The 19,989-nt window shown below is 30.8% G+C and overlaps 2 protein-coding genes across 3 annotated transcripts; one reads left to right on the top strand and one right to left on the bottom strand.

Moving 5' to 3' along the window:
• LOC109793767 (sodium/proton antiporter 1) lies at positions 1–8,895 on the bottom strand. 2 transcript variants are annotated; one of them, XM_020353241.3, is made up of 14 exons: positions 8,614–8,895; positions 8,310–8,423; positions 7,923–8,036; positions 5,352–5,423; positions 5,170–5,270; positions 4,381–4,507; positions 3,675–3,803; positions 3,155–3,331; positions 2,646–2,752; positions 2,065–2,185; positions 1,527–1,588; positions 1,106–1,408; positions 461–755; positions 1–366 (listed from the first exon to the last, which is right to left on the bottom strand). In XM_020353241.3, the coding sequence occupies exons 1-14, from the start codon at positions 8,719–8,721 to the stop codon at positions 250–252; spliced, it is 1,947 nt and encodes a 648-aa protein (XP_020208830.1). In that variant the 5' UTR covers positions 8,722–8,895; the 3' UTR covers positions 1–249. The 2 variants fall into 2 exon arrangements, with proteins under 2 accessions (XP_020208830.1, XP_082916329.1); XM_083060203.1 differs by lacking the exons at positions 4,381–4,507; positions 5,352–5,423; positions 7,923–8,036; positions 8,310–8,423; positions 8,614–8,895.
• A 5,445-nt stretch (positions 8,896–14,340) lies between these two features.
• MTK (S-methyl-5-thioribose kinase) lies at positions 14,341–19,739 on the top strand. Its single transcript, XM_020349883.3, has 6 exons — positions 14,341–14,713; positions 14,802–15,111; positions 15,557–15,731; positions 15,819–16,020; positions 16,896–17,110; positions 19,446–19,739. The coding sequence occupies exons 1-6, from the start codon at positions 14,528–14,530 to the stop codon at positions 19,609–19,611; spliced, it is 1,254 nt and encodes a 417-aa protein (XP_020205472.1). The 5' UTR covers positions 14,341–14,527; the 3' UTR covers positions 19,612–19,739.
• The last annotated feature ends 250 nt before the right edge of the window (positions 19,740–19,989 follow it).

The raw sequence follows: 19,989 nt of genomic DNA, 5'->3' as shown, positions 1-19,989 counted from the left end.
TGACGCAAGTGCATGGTTAACATACTTTTTATATATACAGGGCACATGGAAGATATATAAAAAAAATAAAAATCTAAACCATTCATGCTTACATAGATAATTAAGATTAACTCTATACCTAATTTTTTGCGCATAAAAATCTTAACCATGACAACTTATACAACTGGTTGACTTATATACATTATTTTAACAAACTATGCTGCTTTTGATACCATGAAAATCGAATTGAATGAAGTCCGAATTGTCGATTTAGGAATTAGAAAGGGAAGAAACCTCAGTTGGGGTTGGTTGGGAGATGTTGAGTTTATGAAGCGCTAAATAGGTAGCAATACCAGCAGCATACCCTGCTAAGGCAAAGCCACTAACCTGCAAAAAGGACACAAAGGACTTCTCTCATGAACTATGATCCAACATTTTATCACATCAAAATGTCTAACAGTACAGAAGGAAATAGTAATACCTTCCGTAAGTACCAAACAAAGTCCACCTTTTGCATCCCCATGAATGCAACTCCAGCAGCTGAGCCAATAATTAATATTGATCCACCAGTACTAGCACATAATGCAATCAATTGCCAGAACTCAGAATCTTGAGGGAAAGAAGAGACATCATACATTGCCATTGTTGCAGCAACCAATGGAACATTGTCTATTACTGCAGATATCATTCCAATAGCACTTGCAATAAGTTCACTACTTGGAACACGTGCATCAAAGTAATTTGCTATTTCCCGAAGAATCCCTGCTGCCTCCAGGCTGGCGAACATTATGGTTAAAATTGATCAAATGCAACCGATTAACATGAGTAACTAGGAATTTAAAGATATGTCATGAAAGAATATGTAATCACAGGTCATGAAAAAGAACAAGCATATGCTTCTCATAATGTAGAAAAAGGTAAACCAGAACATATCATCTTTACAGAATTATTAGACTTTGTGGATGTCAGATCTATTAAATGAGTCATGGCAAATTCCCTACTACTCAAATGGACAATGACTTTTTTGTTGATGACTTGATGCGTTTTATTATTGATTTAAATGCATGAACACATGGTTATCGTCAAAACTTATCGCGGCAGAAAAATTAAAATGTTTCCTCACTACCTACTAACGGATAATAGAATTCCCAGGAAAAATAGTGCTCCTTGAGTGTCTATCCTTGACAGAGCCTGTGGCACTTTTAGCTTCTGCCTTTCAGATTCACCATAGTGGATAGCATCAGTGAAGATCCAAAGCACGCCAAGTCCAAGCAGCATTCCCATGTACGGAGGTAAACCTGTGAGGGCCTTGAACACTGGCACAAAAATTAAAGCTCCAAAACTCACTGAGAAAACAAGCTGCCCTCGAGGAGCAATTTGTTCAGAGGCAAAGACGTCAGGAGAATTTTGTCCCTTCCCATTGACTCCACTGAAGAAGAAAAGGTGAAGTACTAACATCATCTAAATTGTAATATGTTAAGCTAAATCTCACTATTCAAATCAGCTTTTGTGGATGACCTTTGCAGTGTAGGAAGAAGAATGCCTACCTAGTCAGGGACATCAAAACCAGAGGAACAGCTAGAGAAATGACTGAAGGTACAAACAAACCCTGTAAATAAAGAAAATGCAATTACGGATACTTGTTTATTTCGCACTGCACTGAGTTGAATCCAAAGTGTTTATGCAGTCAAAGATAAGTAACAGAAACACTTTGACCAAGGAAATCCTAATTTATGGCCATAAATTATGTATGAGAAAAGGCTAGCAAGTAGCGACACACTTTCTATTATTTGGTGAAATTCATGTATGACTCACTAAAAGGGGAGCAGGACCCACTCATTTAATGATTCCCACATGAATTCACCCAATAGTAAAGAGTGTGTTGGAAATGGTACGTCAAAATGTGTGTTACTAACATTTTTAATGATATATTTCTAAATTCTAATCACTATATCCAAAGAATATCTTAGGATGCTACAATTGCTTAACTCATTATTCCACTATAATTTATGTAGTAGTTTAACGCAAACTTTTCACATGATCCAAACAGATTTATCACACTGGAAGAATTTTCCAACAGATAACCTTTATTGTTTGCAAAGCTGATATTTGACCATGTATCCACAGCATAGTGGTGGTAACAGCACCAATAGGACTCCATGCACCACCAGCATTTGCTGCTATTACAACAACAGCTCCCAAAATCCTGTCAATATAATCCAGATCAGCTACTTCTTGACAATATGACGAAGTGTAGTCAAACCTCCAAATAGCTGGAGAATAATAGATGCAGCAAATTTAGAAGATTCACAGACATGTTTGAATGTTTATCCCCTCAACAAACACAAGCGCAAATTTCAAGTCACCTATGTATTATAAGTACAGCAGGAAAGGATATATTGAAATGATCAAAAACTAATTTCTGGAGGAAAATTAATCAAGATCTCTCAAATCAATTAAATATTCTGATTTTGTAAGAGAGTTGAAAAAGCAAGAGTAATAATATAAAATTTCTCCCAGTAAGGTCTAATGATTGAAACCTCAGTTAATGCATGAATGTTTCCAGTCAATCATTATTGTGGTATTGTAGAAAATATGGTCATATTTAGTACTTCACCTCAAGGGCAAACTATTACACTGAAAGCTAACACAAAAGACTAACATACTTCTGATACTCTGTTGGAGGTACTAATTTCCGCAACAGAGAAATCATGACTATGGTGGATGCCAGACTGTCTAGAACTGAACTGAGAAAGAATGTAACAAATCCAATCTGCAAATTCAACAGTAATTTGTCAATTTCCATTATTGAGGTAAAAAAAAAGTAATGCAAACTACAGAAAATTTAGAATTGTAGTTTGGGGAAGGAAGAATTTGGTCTTGTCGACTCTGTTAATGATGCCCTTTTACTCTTAAAATATTGATATTTCTAAGTATAAAACAGTGAAAAGTTTGCTGTCATTGATGCACAGCCTAAATAAATATACTGCACCCTTTTTAAGAAGGAGCTCTTGAATCTAAGCTCTATCTATTGTGTGTCATCCAAATTTGAACATAAACCATAATGTTGAACAACTAATGTAGTCAAATTTCCAAGCTAAATTCGCAAAGAATCTGATAGGAACATCTTTTACTATGGTCAACAAAACAATGCAGTGAAACTCAAAGCACATACCACCCACAGGAGAAGGCGTGGGCTTCGGGTCGTTATATTGTCTGTAACCAGCTTAAATCCCTGATGAACGTCAACTACCTCAACAATGGTCATTGCACCAAGCAAGAAAAACACTATTTCACCGACTTCCGCAGATGCATAGATTAGCTCTGAAACAGCTATATCAGTTGATGGAGCCTGTAGACGAATCAATTAAGAATAAAAATACGCAATCTTCAAGCTAGAATGTTGTTTAGTATGAATGAAATCAACTCAGATTCCTTAGGTCATGAAATCACATCAAGTGTAAGTGTAACAATGTTTCCCAACATGTGTATGGTTCAGCCAAAGAAAGTTGATCTATTCAAAGCACAGGTACATAAAAAAATTTAGGAGGGAGAGGAGGTTTCCCCATTCCAAATCCTTACTTTATCCTCTTCTCAAAAGTTTGACCAATAACGCAAAAAGTTCTAACTAATCATTAATCAAGAATTAACCAATAATCTCAAAAGTCAAAGCACAAAAAAGAATAGACATTTACCCCAATACTCCGAACCACCCATAAGCTTACAGCCATCAACAGTCCCACTCCGCTTTTATTGAAGGCTAGATATTGTTCTAATATGATGCCTGCATATCCTATTACAAATAGCAAAGCCATAGCAATATCCTGCAGTGCAATGTCATAATAACTATTGAAACAATAAAGTATATTTAGAGACAATTTCCCAAATACGTGTACTTCATTGTGAAACATGCAGTAGTAAAATCAAGTAAGTGGAAAATGATGGACTTGATTTGCAGCCACCCAAGAATGATTAGTTGCCACTGCCTCAGTTGCAGCTGTCACAAATATTGGCATATTGTAACAACTTTGAGCAAATCAGTCTTGGGCTTGTAGTTGTACTCAAAGTCTTGTGAGCTTGTTACATCAAGTGTTAGCGGATCACAAGTTCCAGATTCTGGAGTCAAGTTCTAATACCATTTTCAAAGTGCAGTTTAGTGTGAGCATTATTAGCATATAAGGAGCAGATTCTGCAACCTTGAAACAGTACTAATGTGCACTTTTCTCCACGATTCTTGCGTTAACTAACAAAACCACAAAATTTAACCCTTTAATTTTACGTCCTTTCATGGATAAGTGAGGTGCACCTAACCCAGATTATTCACCCAAGTTCATATATTAGCAGACCGTAGTAATTAAAAGGGTCTTCTAAGAACTTGGTTAATGGGTCATACAAAAGAACCTGAAATTGTTGCCTTGAAGTTTGTTGAGGCTGAAACGAAGAAAGTGTAGGATTTTTGGCCTTAGCTTCAGCATGTGCCAAATCATTATGATGAAGCAATGTGGGAGTGGTACTTTTGAACCTGGTTCTGCAAAAATGAGAGCCAAAGAAGCGTGAGGTTTCAACTGTGCAAAGGCCATGACCATTAAGTGGAACCAAACTAATGGAATAAGCCAAGTATTGTTTGACTTATGTCTAGTGATTGGGTGAAATGATGAAAGAAAAGGTGCTGTTTGAATAAGATGTGAGGCAGGGAATAGTGCGGATGTGTGTTGAAATTTCTACTGGAAAGGTATGATCCTCTTGTGTGAATGTTGGGTACCATTACAGAACTTCGGAGTCCCAACTCCACTGGTGGGTGTCTTGACGCCAGTTTTCAGCTTCCAATCAGCCTCAAAGAACTGATTACGTATTTAGGCCTGCTTAAGCTCTTAAGTTTCAATTTTCAAGATGAAATTTTATCATTTTTTTCCTGTAATACTTCTTTTGGTGATGCCTTAAGTCTCAGAATAATGGCGTCAACTTTCCCTGTCGCCTTTATCCAAATCAATCTTTGTTATTGCCGTTGCGTTAGTTAGTTGAGAATTAAGGAAGAATTTCACTTGTAGTATGTTAGTGTGGATGGATTTGGAGGGAAAAGGAAGAGATGGTTAATTTGTTAGTTTGAAAATTAGGAAAGCTAGAAATACATTGAAGAACATATGCAAAATAATGAGAAAAAAGTAAAGAAGGAAAACTGATATATCAAACCTTTTGTGGTTCAGTTGTTGAATGTCCTTGGCAAGTCCAAGAGCTGCAGCTTCAACCTTTTCTGCTATCTCCAGTTGAGTGAAGACAGCGAAACTTTTACCCTACGATGATGGATGGGAAATATATGCTATAAAAACCAACAAAGAGCATGTGAAAAGGATGGTTTCAAAATTCATCGATACCTGTGAATGTCCGAGTACAAATAGCTTTGAGTTTGTTACGGAATTAATGTACTTCATCATCTCTACAAGGTCCTGCCAACTCCAATCTCAAAAATGCTATAAAGGGTGATTTCATAACTAAATTTCAGGATTCAACTTTCAATGCTAAATTTTCTATTTTATCAAACATATCTTTGTTGACTCTACAGACGAGACAAAAGAACCTTCCCGCTAAGGCGCTAACTAAGAAAATGAAGTTACGCCGACTTCCCTTTTATGTTTATTGAGAATCCACACAACTTTCTATTTATTTAATTTTTAATATTTACAGTTGCATACCTTAACGAAATTAGTGTAATATGTAAGAAGTGTGATTATAATGTTTTTAAATAATTAGAGTTAGTGTAGTTAGACTTGGTATAGTTTATTTTTTTAAAAAAAGTTGTATTTTTTTTAACTAAATGTTTTGTGATTTTGTAAATTTTGCTATTCAACTTTTAAAACTTCATATATTTTGTAATTTTATTAGTTTAGTTGATTGTTTGACATGATTGTTAATTAATGTGACATATAAATGACGATATGATATAATATGTCATGTTTATAATTAATATGTTATATCAGTGATTAATGATTAAACAATCAAATATTTAATTAATGGAACGATAAAATATGTAAAATTTTGTAAATTGGATAACAAAATTATATGGATAATAAAAAGTGTAATTAAGAAAAAAAAAACCAATTACATAAGAAAAAAATATGAAATTTAAGGGCAAAAATAAAAACTAAAGACATAGAGAAAAATGTTAATAGTAAACCCTAGTTTTGGAGAAACTATTACATGATTTAGGATTATTATCATACAACTAATTTTTATATGAGACATGATTGAATATTATTTATTATTTTTTATAAATTAAAAATGTTGACGTACTGCGTCATGTAGAGATGGATTAAAATTATATACATTACCATCTAATAATTTCATTCATTTTTGGGTTGTATGGATAGAAACAAAAGGAGAAATCATTAATTACATAGTACATAACTATCAAATGTTTATATTTTGACTGATTTATGTATGATACATCCAAATTTTCCAATTTACAAAAAAAGAGATAATAAAACTTGAAAATGTATGGCATGTAGGGATGGAAACGAGGCGGGTCGGGTACGGGTTTCATGATATTTGTTCCCGTCTCCGCGAGTTAAACCCATTCCCGTCCCCGTCCCCATACCTGTCGGGTATAGATTTTCATTCACATCCCCGTCCCCGTCGGGTATCGGGTATACCCGTACCCGTACCCGTACCCGTCAATTTTTTTATTTTTTATTTTTTATAAAAAAAAATGATATTTTTAAATTATTTTTTTTATTATATTCTAATTATAATTAGGTTATTTCTTTATCTTATGTTATAATAAATAATCACACAAAAAAATATTAAATTTTTTTTAATATAATTAAATTGAAAGTGAGTATTAAATTAAAAATGAGAATGGAGACGGGTACGGGTACGGGTACGGGTACGGGTACCAGGCGGGTAAGTACATACCCGTACCCGTACCCGTACTCGATTTAATATATCGGGTTTTACCCGTACCCGTACCCGTACTCGATTTAATATATCGGGTTTTACCCGTACCCGTACCCGTACCCGGTCAAACCGGGTATTTCCCGTCAAAGTCGGGACGGGTTCGGGTATTATTCGCGGATACGGGTATGTTTGTCATCCCTAATCGCATGGAAAATGACCGGTAATATGGACCATTTAATAATTTGTCAAAGAATAAAAAGAAAAGGAAAAAAATTGATAGATGTAACAAATGATACGTGGAAAAATGAAAGAAAGAGAGAAAAAAAAAGTGAGTTGTAAGAGAGGTTGAATGTACTTCTTTTGACCTCGAATATAAATAAATAAAAAGTCTCATTAATTTTTAATATAAGTAAATCTTAATTTATTTTATTTTATTTAATGATAATATTTTCAAAATACTCCTTTAATTGTGATCATATTACAAATTGACTTATTTTTATTCTTAATGAAATTTTTTTAATCAATATTAATTTAGAAAATGAATTACTATTTAAATAAAATTAGTAAAATTAAATAATATTACTTACTTTTTTAATGTTACAAAAAAAATTAATTTTCATAATAAGCATGAATTATTATTATTTTTTCTATATTTAAAATCAATTTTTATATATTAAATATGAACATCTATTTTACGTAAAAATGTATTAGGAATTTTTTTTAACAAAAGAATTTGTAGATATTTTTTAACTTTTTATCAATTTTTTATTTATCATAATTATGTATTAATTAAATAAAAATATTTTAAAATAAATTATTAAAAAATAAAGATAAAATTTGTTATAATATAAATTATATATGATAAATTTAAAATATAATATATATATATATATATATATTCATTAAAATTCATTTAAACAACTTTTTAATAAATTTTAATTAATAAAAAATTATGTTGAACAAATATATTAGAAAAGATGTTATTTGTCATGTATATAATTACACTTATCTAAGTTTTATAAGATAAATTAAGGATAAATGAAGGTACGTACCCCGTGGCTGGAGCGTGTTTCACACACATTTCGTACCCAAACATCAAAACCATGATCCACAAGTATGAAAGCAAGAGATTGGTCTGGAGTATATAGGAACCAACCATCACCTTCCTGATATGATCGTAACAAAATGACGTCAAGTAAAAGGCATTTAACAGCACTCTCAAGAGAGTACTTAAAGAACTCTGCTTCCTTAAAAAACACAAAGATAGGAGAAAAGTTTTAACCCTAGCTAGCCCAAAAACCACATGCAAATATGGCGGTGGCGTGTAGTTTGAAAAACATTTGCACCTTAAGCAGTAATTGTAAATAAATAATTACTAGAGGAATAAGGAAATTGAAAACAAAAAAGTATTGCATAGGATGGTAAGATGAGGTGGTGACCATATGCAGAAGCAGAACCGGATGGCCTCGTTCTCCATACCCTAGAGAAGAAGAAGAAGAAGAAGAAGAAGAGACGCGGTAAAGACCTAATAAGAAACCATCCTTCGTTCGAATCTGAAAGTAACAAAACAAATCCATTGATGATCGGAGAGGAGTAGGAGTAATACGAAAACTAGGTTTTTGGTAAAATCTGTACGGACGTCAAAGGTATACATATATATTTGATTATTTTAAGAAAGGGGAGTGTTGTGTAGCATTATAATATTAAATTAAATGACGTGGTTGAGTGAAAGAGAGTATGAACCGTATGTAGGGAGCAGAGGTAACCGGAGGGGAGGTGGAAGCTCTGAATCTCAACTAACAGACTCAGAATTAATCCCACTGTCGCTAACATCTGCATTCTCAACCTCATTCCCAACTTCTGCAACCTGCAGGTCTGCAACTCCCACACTTATATATTGCTTCGTGGTTGGATTCGCCACGCGCCTCACACCGCGTCATTTTCAGAAACACCACCATATATACCTTCAGTTTTTACAAGTGTATAGGGAACAAAAATAACTAAAGTGCTATTACAAGTTTTGGAACAAGTAACAACACGCTCCTCATCAATCTTCATATGATATAATTTAAATTTTCAATTTATATATAAAAGATTAATAATAATTAGTTAAATGTCACATAGATATGGTTGGTATTATAGTGATTTTAGATCACGTAATAGTTTCTCCTTGGATATACTTCAAAATTTATTAAAAATTATAAAATTGGGAATAGCATTCATTAAATAAAAAGTGAAAGTTTCTATTCATTATATATTAAAAGTTCAAATAATTATAAAATAAAATTATACATCCGGGAAGAAGTAATGCTAACAAACAATCAAGCATATATATATATATAGCAAAAGTGAAACGGGAGTGAATTTAAAATAAGATAAATAGTATTTGATAAAATCTATTTAAATATATTTACTTTATTATTCTTATTTTTATCTTAAGAATAATACGAGATTAATTGATTGTTTACTTATTTCGTTAATTTTTGGCTAAATAATATTATGAAAATTTATTTTATTATACAATATCTGAACTATCCATCGCGTCTTATTTCATTTACTCAAATATATGTTCAAATTTAGGCTTTTTTTTTCCAATAATTGAAAGTTTTAGTTTATAATTAAACTTTAAGTAAATGAAGTATTGGATTAAATAATAAATATTGAGGATATTGGTACGTTTCAAAGCATAAAAAGTACAATGCTACAGGGAAACCACCCAAAATAATATACTAATTTGTTGGTAAGTTTTCGAATACTTTTGTTATTTTAAAAAATTGGTTTGAAATTTAACTCAATCTTATAAAATTAATTAATTTATAAAGTGAGGATTATTTTATTTATTTATTTATATATATATATATTAGTATGATTATCTCATTAGTCAATGTGAAATCTCCAATATATTATGCATAAATATATTTTTCTAACTTCTTTTTAACATTGAGTTCAAAAAGAAACTTTTTTTTAACATTAACTCACAAATATATCATGTGTTACACACTTACACTGGTTTATAAATAGGGTTTGTATATTCATGCTTTCAAAATTAGAAACATAATTTTAAGTAAATATTTATTAATTTATTTCATTTTATGTTGAATAATTGAAATTGGTTGGGAATCTATATATATAATTAATCTTGGATTGAAACAATATGACATAATTTTTGTACGGGATACAAAAATATAGTGAGTTTTCCTATTAATTTTCTTATTGAATAAAAAAAATAAAAATTTGTATATAAATCACATTATTTCATGAATTTTAACTTGAATCGATTCGAGTTTAATACTATGAATGTAATAAATTTTATTTTTTAAACTGATTAAAAATGATCGTTAATACTACATTTAAGATAATGTAAAAATTAATAAAGTTATTATAATATAGATGACAAGTTATAAGTTACGTAAGATGAAGTTTACAAACATTGATTGAGACACAGGAAATATCGATGGCGTTTAAGTGAACGTGGCATGATCACTTCAAAGGTCAATTTATGTTATCCTTTGGATGTTGCAAGCTTTGAAATGGGATGAGTTTCCGTTGCATGTAAATTTTGGGAATTTACGAAGCAGATGATTGCGGAAGCTACATGAACAGAGCACGACGAGTACGAGGAAAGAAAAGCTTTGGGAGCCTTCCACCATAACATAATCCACGCGCATCTCACAATATTACCACCATTCACCTCAATCTTCACTCTTTATGTTTTGTTGCTGCCTCCACTTTCCAACGCCACATACTCCTTCCTTTGTTTTCGGTCAACATTTATAATATAAATTTTGATATTACCACTATTGCGTATGCACGATATTCTCCAGTGATGTGAAAATCTTGAAAAATATCATACAAGCGGCTCACGTGTGACATATAATTATCTTGTTGCTGTTTGCAAATTCAATATGTTTTGAAGTTTGGACCCATGTGTTTAATTCATGGTCGATATGAAAGGAATGAGTAAAGTGGAACAAGACTCTTTATAGTTGACAATATTGGGATAATAACAAGCATGAAGCATGCTTTATCTTGTTTCTACATTTGCAATATTTTATATAATTTTTAATCTTATTTTCTGATGATTTCATATCCTTAGTCATAATTTTACTTTTTTATCTATTTTTTTCTTTGATTTTTTTTTGTTATATAATAAATTTCGTATTTCTTTTATACGTAGAATAAAAAATACATCTCAAAATTAGTCTCATATTTTTATTGAATGTAATATTATTACTTTTATCTATATCCCTATTGTCTCGGTTAAAAAGTATTTTTCTCTATACCACTATTAGTCTAAGTTAAAAAAGTAATGTTGTACTAGATATTTTTAATAAATAAAATTAATTATAAAATTAATTCTGTAAGTTATTTTTATTTATTTATTAATTTTTTAACCTGTATAAAATATCATAGAACACGATTATTGAAAATAGAAGTAGTATTAGCTGGCATCGAGGTACCAACAGCTTTTCCCCTTGAATTTGGAATCCGTGCATTTGGAATCACGATGCAGGCTTAAATTAGACATGTGAAATAGGTCAAGTTTGTCTAATTCACTTTAATTTATTTAGGTTAAATGTTATTTTAGACTATATTGATTTGATCAATAATTTTTGTTGTCGTTTTTTTTCAACGGTTTAATATGACTTATATTAAATATTTAATTAAATTGATCTAATTAAAAATATATTTTTTAAAAATTAACATAGTTAATATTTAGTAAGAGTTAGAATCGCAAGATTGTACTAGCAATAGACAATAAAAAATATATGATAATTGAAATGTGATAAAAAAATTATTATAATCAAAAAATTTATTAACTAGGTAAATATATTTGAATAATTGAGTGAAAAAAATATATCTATTAAAAGAAATAAGATTTCTTACAAAATGAAGTGATACATTATATTTTATGAGTAGTAACAATTAGTAGTTATTGTTACTTTATGAATATGAGTTTTTTTTGACGAATGAAACAAAGATAATGAATCACGAGATGAAGTCGTTAAGAGGAAAATGAGATTATAAGAGTGACAAAACTCACATGTTTTCTCTCTCACCTTTCTTGTTTAATTTTTCTTTCTCACCTTTCTTCTTTTTCTCTCCTCTTTTCTTCCCTGTATGAGTTTATCTTCCCCCTCTCTCTCTCTCACTCTCTTCTTCTTTCTCTTTTTATTCATATATCTCATTTATCATTTCCAAGATTTTGTAGGTTGTGATAATGACCTTCAAAATGAAAATGAAGTATTTAATTTACATTGTGCATCCTTAAAAAATGTGATCGATATGTTATTTGGTATTTTTAAATCACACTTCACAATTTTCAAGTCAACATCTTCATTTCTATTTAAAACATTAGTTGAATTTGTATTAACATGTGTGGTATTGCATAACTTTATTTGCAAATAATAAAATTTTAATTAAACCAATGAATAAATATTCATTTTTGGTGCTATCGATTAATAAATATCACAATTTGGAATATATTGCTCAAACTCGAGTGAATGAAAAAGAATATGTCAATGCATGAAGCGTTAGTATAATTTTAGATACATGAAGAAATATTAATTAAGAAGACATTATAGTCAATTATTTGTAAAAAAAAATGTTGATTTTACTTTTCTCAATCATTTGTGTTATATTTTTTCTATTATTAATTTTTATAATATTAAATATATTTTACAAATTCATGTTTTTCTACGAAAACTATAAAATCCCTTAAAATCTTATATATATATCCATCAAAATTTGTTAAAAACTGAACTATAAAGTCAGGATGAAAATCCATGTATTAAAGGTCTTAAAAAAAAACTTAAAAATTATGACATTTCTTTAAAATCTGATAAAATTTACAAAAAAAATTCATATTAAAATTATCTTTTAAAATATTAAATTTGTAATCACAACTTTGTAAACAAATATAAAAAAAAGTAAAAAATTATTACAATTATAATATTATTATATTATATTTTATTATTTTATAATACATTATAAATTAATATTAATTTTAATTATTAATGTAACAGATCAATCTATAAATTTATAGATCAGTTCAACCTAAATTCATTAGACCTGTCAAACTTAATGGATCAAACTAAAATATCTAATTACTTAGATAATCTTTTTAATATCCAACTTAATTTCATTTATGGATTAATCTATAAAATTAGACTCCAATTAAAGACTTCCACCATAATCATTCATTTTTTTCCTCATATTAAGAGTAAAATAAAGAAGTGAGAAATAAAATTAAGTTAATTAATACTAATATTTTGTTGATAAGTGAAATTAAATTTAACTAACCGTGTGTTTGTGTCGTAACGAACTCAGTGTAAGGTCTCATGTTGATCTGTTTTATACGGACAAATATGGTTAGCCAACAAGAAACTATTTATTTGTGTCGACATATATCAAATGTTTAAATGATTTTTAATCTCTGAAAATACCATAAATTTAAGTTTAATTTTTTTATAAAACAAAATTATTTTAGTTTTTATAGTTTTGGTCTTTCACTAAAGAATAAAAAATGCATTTTTTTTATTAAAATGTAAGAATTAATTTTTTTTTAATAAATATTAAAACCAATGTTTATAATGTTTTCAGGGGTAAAGAAGTATTTAATCCCATATAAAATTTACAAATCAAATGAATTATAATAATTACATGTTATTATCTCAAATACAAAGTAGTTTTTTATATATATTAAATATAAAGTAGTTAGATAGTCATTTTTTTAATAATATTTTTCAATGTAAAATACAATTTTTTTTGAAGCAGTAAAATACAATTTTAAAAAAAAATAAAGTATGTAACATAATTCTTAACTTATTAAAATTTATTAATCAAAGAATTTTTGAAACACTTTTTATACTACGCAAATAAAATATGTATGTTCTTCATTTTTATTGAATTAAAATAATAATGTATTTTAAATTAAATAAAAATAATTTCTTCAAGCTTACACATTTCAAATCTAAGGATTCTCCTAAAATTAACTTTGTCCACTCCCTAGTCCCCAAGTACCCCCAACCTCACCTGATTAATCAAAATTCTGTCCAGGTTCATTGCATTGCCTTTTTTACTTTCCAAAACAAAAAAGTCTTTCAATTACTCATTACCTTTCTCTTTATTTGACTCTTCAAAATTTCTGATTTATTTCAAAGAAAAATCGAAGTATTTTGATCATTACTAAAAATAATATTATAATTACAATTTAGTTATATTAAAGATTATGCTAGAGAGTTTTTTTTTTTTTTAAATTTCTTAAGAAATATATATCATAAAGGCATTTATCAACATCCTATTTTCGTTGATTTCATGTCGGGTTAAAACTCACGCCTGAATGATTGGAAAATATACCAGCATTTATTAATATTTAACATCCTCTTCTTTTTTTTTCTTCCGATGTTTATTTACCAACACCCTCTCATCTATTCAACACCAATATTTCATATTCCCATCAATAATTTAATCACCGTTACTTTTTCTCAACAAAAATTGGCACCAGAGCAGAGACATCGTGTTAGAAAAATCAAATTCTAGTAACCAAATTTTTAGCGTATTTCCTCCGAAAGCAAAAGAAAAACGCACTACAAGAAGAGCACAAACATTGGTCACTCCCACTCCCACTCCCTCTTGGGCACCGTCGCTGGCCACGATGACGTTCTCGGAGTTCCGACCACTCGACGAGAAGTCCCTCATCGAATACATCAAGTCCGTCCCCTCCCTCTCCTCCAAACTCGCCGACAACTTCGACCACTTATCCATCAAAGAAGTCGGAGATGGCAACCTTAACTTCGTCTTCATTGTTTCCAACTCCGCAGGTTCTTTTGTCATCAAACAGGTAACACTTTCACCATCCAAACAAAACCCAGAATTCTTCATGTTCCAAAAAATCATGGGCAATCGCCAATTTCGTTTCTTTCTCACAGGCTCTGCCGTACGTTCGTTGCATAGGGGAATCGTGGCCTATGACGAAGGAGAGAGCGTATTTTGAGTCACTGGCACTGAAAGAAGAGGGTCGTTTGAGTCCCGAACATGTTCCTGAAGTGTATCACTTTGACCGTACCATGTCTTTGATCGGTATGCGGTACTTGGAGCCCCCACACATAATCCTCCGAAAAGGGTTGATTGCTGGGATTGAGTACCCTCTTTTGGCTGATCACATGGCTGATTTCATGGCAAAGACACTCTTCTTTACGTCTCTGCTTTTCCGTTCCACTACTGACCACAAACGAGACGGTATAACCTTACCCTTGTCACTTTATATACAATTTAGATGAGGGAAATTCTTAAAATGTTAGTATGTAGAGTTTAATTCCTATATACTGTAAAAAATTACATTGTCTAACACTCAATCAGAAATCATAGGTATTGTAGATGCTGTGTCCATTTGTGATAAAAACTAAAATAAAATATACAAGTAGGGACAACTCTCATTTTATAAGTTAGTTTTATTATTTATAGAGTTGAATTAGACTCAAAATCATATTCTAACAATAGGAGACACAACCTTTTAGTTGGTTTTTATAAAAGTTAACAAACATATATGTTAACAAAACAGTTTACACTATCAATGCATAAATTATTTGAATTTTAACTCGTGACTATAAGGAAGTTCTTACGCATTTAATTATCTATTGGGGTTACCATTGGATTGAATTGAATTCATATGGGCTTCATGCAGTTGCCGAATATTGTGGGAATGTGGAGTTATGCAGGCTCACTGAGCAGGTCGTTTTCTCTGACCCTTATAAAGTTTCTCAATATAATCGTTGGACATCCCCCTTTCTCGACAGTGATGCTGAGGCTGTTCGGGAAGATAATCTGCTGAAGCTTGAAGTTGCTGAGCTGAAATCCAAGTATTATGACTTGTTTTTGTTTACCAATTATATGCAGTAGTTTTTATTGTTATATTTTTTCTGAGAAGAATTTATATTCCTCTATAGGTTCTGCGAGAGGGCACAAGCACTAATACATGGAGATTTACACACCGGTTCTGTGATGGTTACTCGCGAATCAACTCAAGTTATTGATCCAGAATTTGCATTTTATGGACCAATGGGTTTTGATATTGGAGCATTCTTGGGAAACTTGATTTTGGCTTTCTTTGCTCAAGATGGACATGCTGATCAAGCAAATGATCGAAAAGTATGCCCTATTTTTCCATGTCTTCTGTGGCTCTTTCTTGTCCTCTTCTTTGTATACTACTATACTGTAGTTGTTATTTAGTCTTGTATTTCTTGTTATTCTCCATAATCTAACTCTAAAACTTAAACTCTCTCGCTACCTTTCTTTATTTTTAATGTTGTAAATTTTATTTCACTTTGATGGTTCTGTTTTATGGCAGAGGCTGGTTTTCTTTAAGTGGTCCTACATGTCTTTAGAGATACAAAAGCATTTGTACCAGTGATTCTGTTTTTGATTTTTGCTGTCTCTGCTTATTTGTGATTTTGATTTACCTTGTATTGTTCTCTTGTTTTCTCTGTGTGGTGCCAATGACTAGTGCCTTGTTATTCTTACTAAGAAGGATCCCTTAGTGTTAATGTTGATGTGTAATCAGAAATATACCTTGTGAAATCTGAGATTTCATAGTCTCAGAGACCTATATAAAGAAATTGAACAGCTCAGCTCTTACACTGACTAATTTTTAGGAGTTCTCTTTCTCTGTTTCATGTGTTTCTCTTGTTGTTTGGTCTTTGTTGAGGATTTCTCATCATCCAACCTCATGCACTTCTATATCTTTCTTTTTCTTATAAAATTCTTTCCTTTATTTAAAATAAAGTGAAGACTTGGTTGTAAGTACGTCCTTTGTTATCTGAAGTAGCTTTGTTTTGTTTATCTACTGTTGTATCTTCACCTTATTTGGCTGGTCTTTGCATTTCAGTTGTGTTACTGCATTTCATTGCAGGGTGCATGAAATAATGAGATTTGGCATTTAAACTGTAATCCTCAATAGTTGTTGAATACCATTGATTGTAGGGGTAAAATAGTGTTATTCCTTTGTCTAAAACTGTGTTATGCAGGCCTATAAGGAGTGGATTCTCAAGACAATTGAAGACAGTTGGAATCTTTTCCACCAAAAATTCACTTCACTTTGGGATGAGCACAGAAATGGTGTTGGTGAAGCATATCTTCCAGCAATCTATAACAATCCTGAGGTTCAACTGCTTGTTCAGAAGAAATACATGACAGATTTGTTTCATGATAGTCTTGGATTTGGCGCAGCTAAAATGATAAGGTGGGACTTTTCCTTTTTTTATAACAAAGAATATAATGTGAGATTGCAGATAATCATTTTTACTAGAATGCTATTTAATTTGTGTATATATGATTTCTAGGATTTCTTGTTTATGTTCACTAGATTACCATTCTTGATCTTATAATTTATAAATTCAGTTTGAGATGGTCCTTGATGTGGCATAGCCTTGTGGCATCATTTGATGTATGCAATCAATCCCACCTAGTGATAAAAGAGTCGTTGTTGTTGTAGTGTTGCGTGTAAAATACACCTAAGGCAAGCATGCTTCACTACGGTAGTAACAATGGACAGAGTCTAGATACCATAGCCAAAGGATTAGATTTAAGCAATTGCCAACTTTATTGTGATTTTCAGTAGTTTGAATAGAAATTTGATTTAAAAGAAGATGAAAATTAAAGTAGAAAATAAAAAGATTGAAATTCAAAGATTAAAAACCTTAGGGTTGTGACTAGTTATCCTGGATTTCCTCCAAAGATAAATTTCATAAATGAATAAGTAATGTTACCAATTATACTTGTGAAATTGCTAACAATCCTATGGTTTCAAGAAGTCAACTGTCTTTATTTTAAGAAAAATCCAAATTGATTGTAAATGATTTATTTTAAAAACAAAGCATAAGTACACCGAAGCGAATTAATAAATTAATTCAATTGAAAATTAAGAAAACAGTTTGATCATGCCAATTTTCAAATAATTCAACTATTCTTAGGTTTTTGTTAATTAAAAGAGTTTGATCATGCAACTTTCAATTAACTAAAATAAAAATTAGAAACATTAAAATAATACAATTTAAAAGAAACAATTCATGAATTCATAGTTGGGGGTTCACAAGGAACAATTACATCACAATCCTATAAAAAGAGAAAGAGAGAAAATGTAAAACTAAAATTAAAAACTGAATAAAAATTGGATGATTACAATGTTCTATGGACATCCTTATTTATAGGCAAAAACTAGAGTGAACTCTTGAAGCATGGTCGTGCATATCAAAGAGCACGATTGTGCTTAATATCTTGGGCTTGGGCTTGTTTTAGGGAGCACGGACGTGCTTTGTGTTCTGAAGGAAGCAAGACCATGCATATTGGCAAGCTCGATCGTGCATATTGGTAATTACGACCATGCTTAATATCCTGGCCATGTGCAGTGGTGTGCTTCTCTTGAAGCACAAATGTGCATAAGTCAAGCCTGATTGTGCATATCTTCAACATTCAGATTTGTTCCATTTTATCTCTTAATTGTCTTGATTTCTTTCTTTTTTGAGTTTTCCCTATTTGTTGCACACTTAATAAAACAAGTGAAGTATTGTCAAAGATTTAACATTAATTTCACGCAAAACAACAAAGAATATTAGGTTATTATGCAATATTTTGAAATCTAAGCTGCATCCATCATTTAAAAAAAAGTAAAAATTCAGAACTAGTTATATAACTAAGCATATACATATTCATTCTTTTAGCCCAAAAGGCTCTTGCTTGCGTAGGCATGTTATATATAAAACCATAGATGAACTTTAGTCAGCTGATAGCTTAAAATTGCGAGGCAGATAGTCTTACAGTTCAATTGCCAGCTTATTTAGCAATAAGCAATGGTTGAGTTTTCTAATCTTTAAGCCAGTTTTAACTAAGCATTAAACTAATTGTTTTTCATTTTTTGTAACTAAATTACTCATTATTGTAAAAATAAATAAATAACTCTAGAGCTTTTATTGATCCGTTTATTTGTGTTATTTTGCATTTAGACATTGTATTTGTATGTTCTGTGTTTTCATCGTTCAGTTCCATTTCAATATCTCACTGTTGCACTTTCACTTCTTTTCAAAGTAAGAATCCCTGTATAAGTATATATGTATTTGGAATTCATCTTCCTTAGAAAAAGTTTCTTTCAGTACGATTTAATTCTATTTAATCGCTCATCCCTGTCTTGTCTTATTACTAATATTTCTAATCCTTTTCCCTTTAAATGTTGGAGTGATTTTTTTTAGGCTGCTCCTACCTTAGAGCTATACTATCTTCTTAACCCATATTATTTCTTCAGGTGGAATATATCCATCATAAGCCAAGTCATGCGTTGTTTCCGTTGTAGCATGAATATTGAATTTTAACAAGGGATCATGTACATCTTTTGTTCTGTTATAATGCTCAAAACACTTGTGTTGATGTAAAGTGCAGACTAGCTTTGTGTCTTGATGTTATTTGAGCATGATGAGTTAAAATTTCATGAGCTGTTTCATGTTACCCATCCTCATAAAATACCCGAAAAATCCTTATTTTAGGTGGAGTGGCTAACATTTGCATAATAATTATTTGATTAACAGGAGAATTGTCGGTGTGGCACATGTTGAGGATTTCGAATCCATTACTGATGCTGGTAAAAGGGCAACTTGTGAACGACGAGCACTTGATTTAGCTAAGATGCTTCTCAAAGAAAGAAGAAAATTTGAAGGCATTGCTGAAATTATTTCAGCAATTAGGCAATTCTAGCCATAACTACAAGTTTTTGCTATATCAATAGTTCAATACGTCCTTAATGTATCGTGTGCACTACTAGATAATTGTTTCCTTGTCAACATTATGTATGGAAAATTATATACATTTTTCTGTTTCTTCTATCCGGGACAGTTTTTGCTTTCTAATTAATAGTTTAATACTATACATCGGCCAATAATTATTGGATGCTGCGGAAGAACATGAGTTAGAAAAATATAAAAACAAGTTTGAGAGTCGTTTGGTATGAGAAAAAGCCTTTTTTTTTTCTTTTTTTTTTCTATTCAATTTCTGTTTTAAGTTTATATAGAAAATGAAAACAAAATTTAATAAAAAGATATTTCACTGTTATTTATTTATTTTTTGTACATATAA

Source organism: Cajanus cajan, chromosome 7 (genome assembly GCF_000230855.2).
Source record: "Cajanus cajan strain Asha chromosome 7, NIPB_CcT2T_4, whole genome shotgun sequence".
Classification (NCBI taxonomy): domain Eukaryota; kingdom Viridiplantae; phylum Streptophyta; class Magnoliopsida; order Fabales; family Fabaceae; genus Cajanus; species Cajanus cajan.
This window is presented reverse-complemented; position numbering and strand designations above follow the sequence as displayed.

What these genes read in the sequence shown, in the direction of transcription:
- LOC109793767 (XM_020353241.3), bottom strand. Translation starts at nt 8,721, where the DNA reads ATGAGGTTGAGAATGCAGATGTTAGCGACAGTGGGATTAATTCTGAGT. An exon ending in CGGTTCTGCTTCTGCATATG is followed by an intron (nt 8,037 to 8,309) that starts GTCACCACCTCA and finishes CGATCATATCAG; the next exon opens with GAAGGTGATGGTTGGTTCCT. An exon ending in CTTCAAGGCAACAATTTCAG is followed by an intron (nt 3,804 to 4,380) that starts GTTCTTTTGTAT and finishes ATTGCACTGCAG; the next exon opens with GATATTGCTATGGCTTTGCT.
- MTK (XM_020349883.3), top strand. Translation starts at nt 14,528, where the DNA reads ATGACGTTCTCGGAGTTCCGACCACTCGACGAGAAGTCCCTCATCGAA. An exon ending in GTTGCTGAGCTGAAATCCAA is followed by an intron (nt 15,732 to 15,818) that starts GTATTATGACTT and finishes ATTCCTCTATAG; the next exon opens with GTTCTGCGAGAGGGCACAAG. An exon ending in ATCAAGCAAATGATCGAAAA is followed by an intron (nt 16,021 to 16,895) that starts GTATGCCCTATT and finishes TGTGTTATGCAG; the next exon opens with GCCTATAAGGAGTGGATTCT.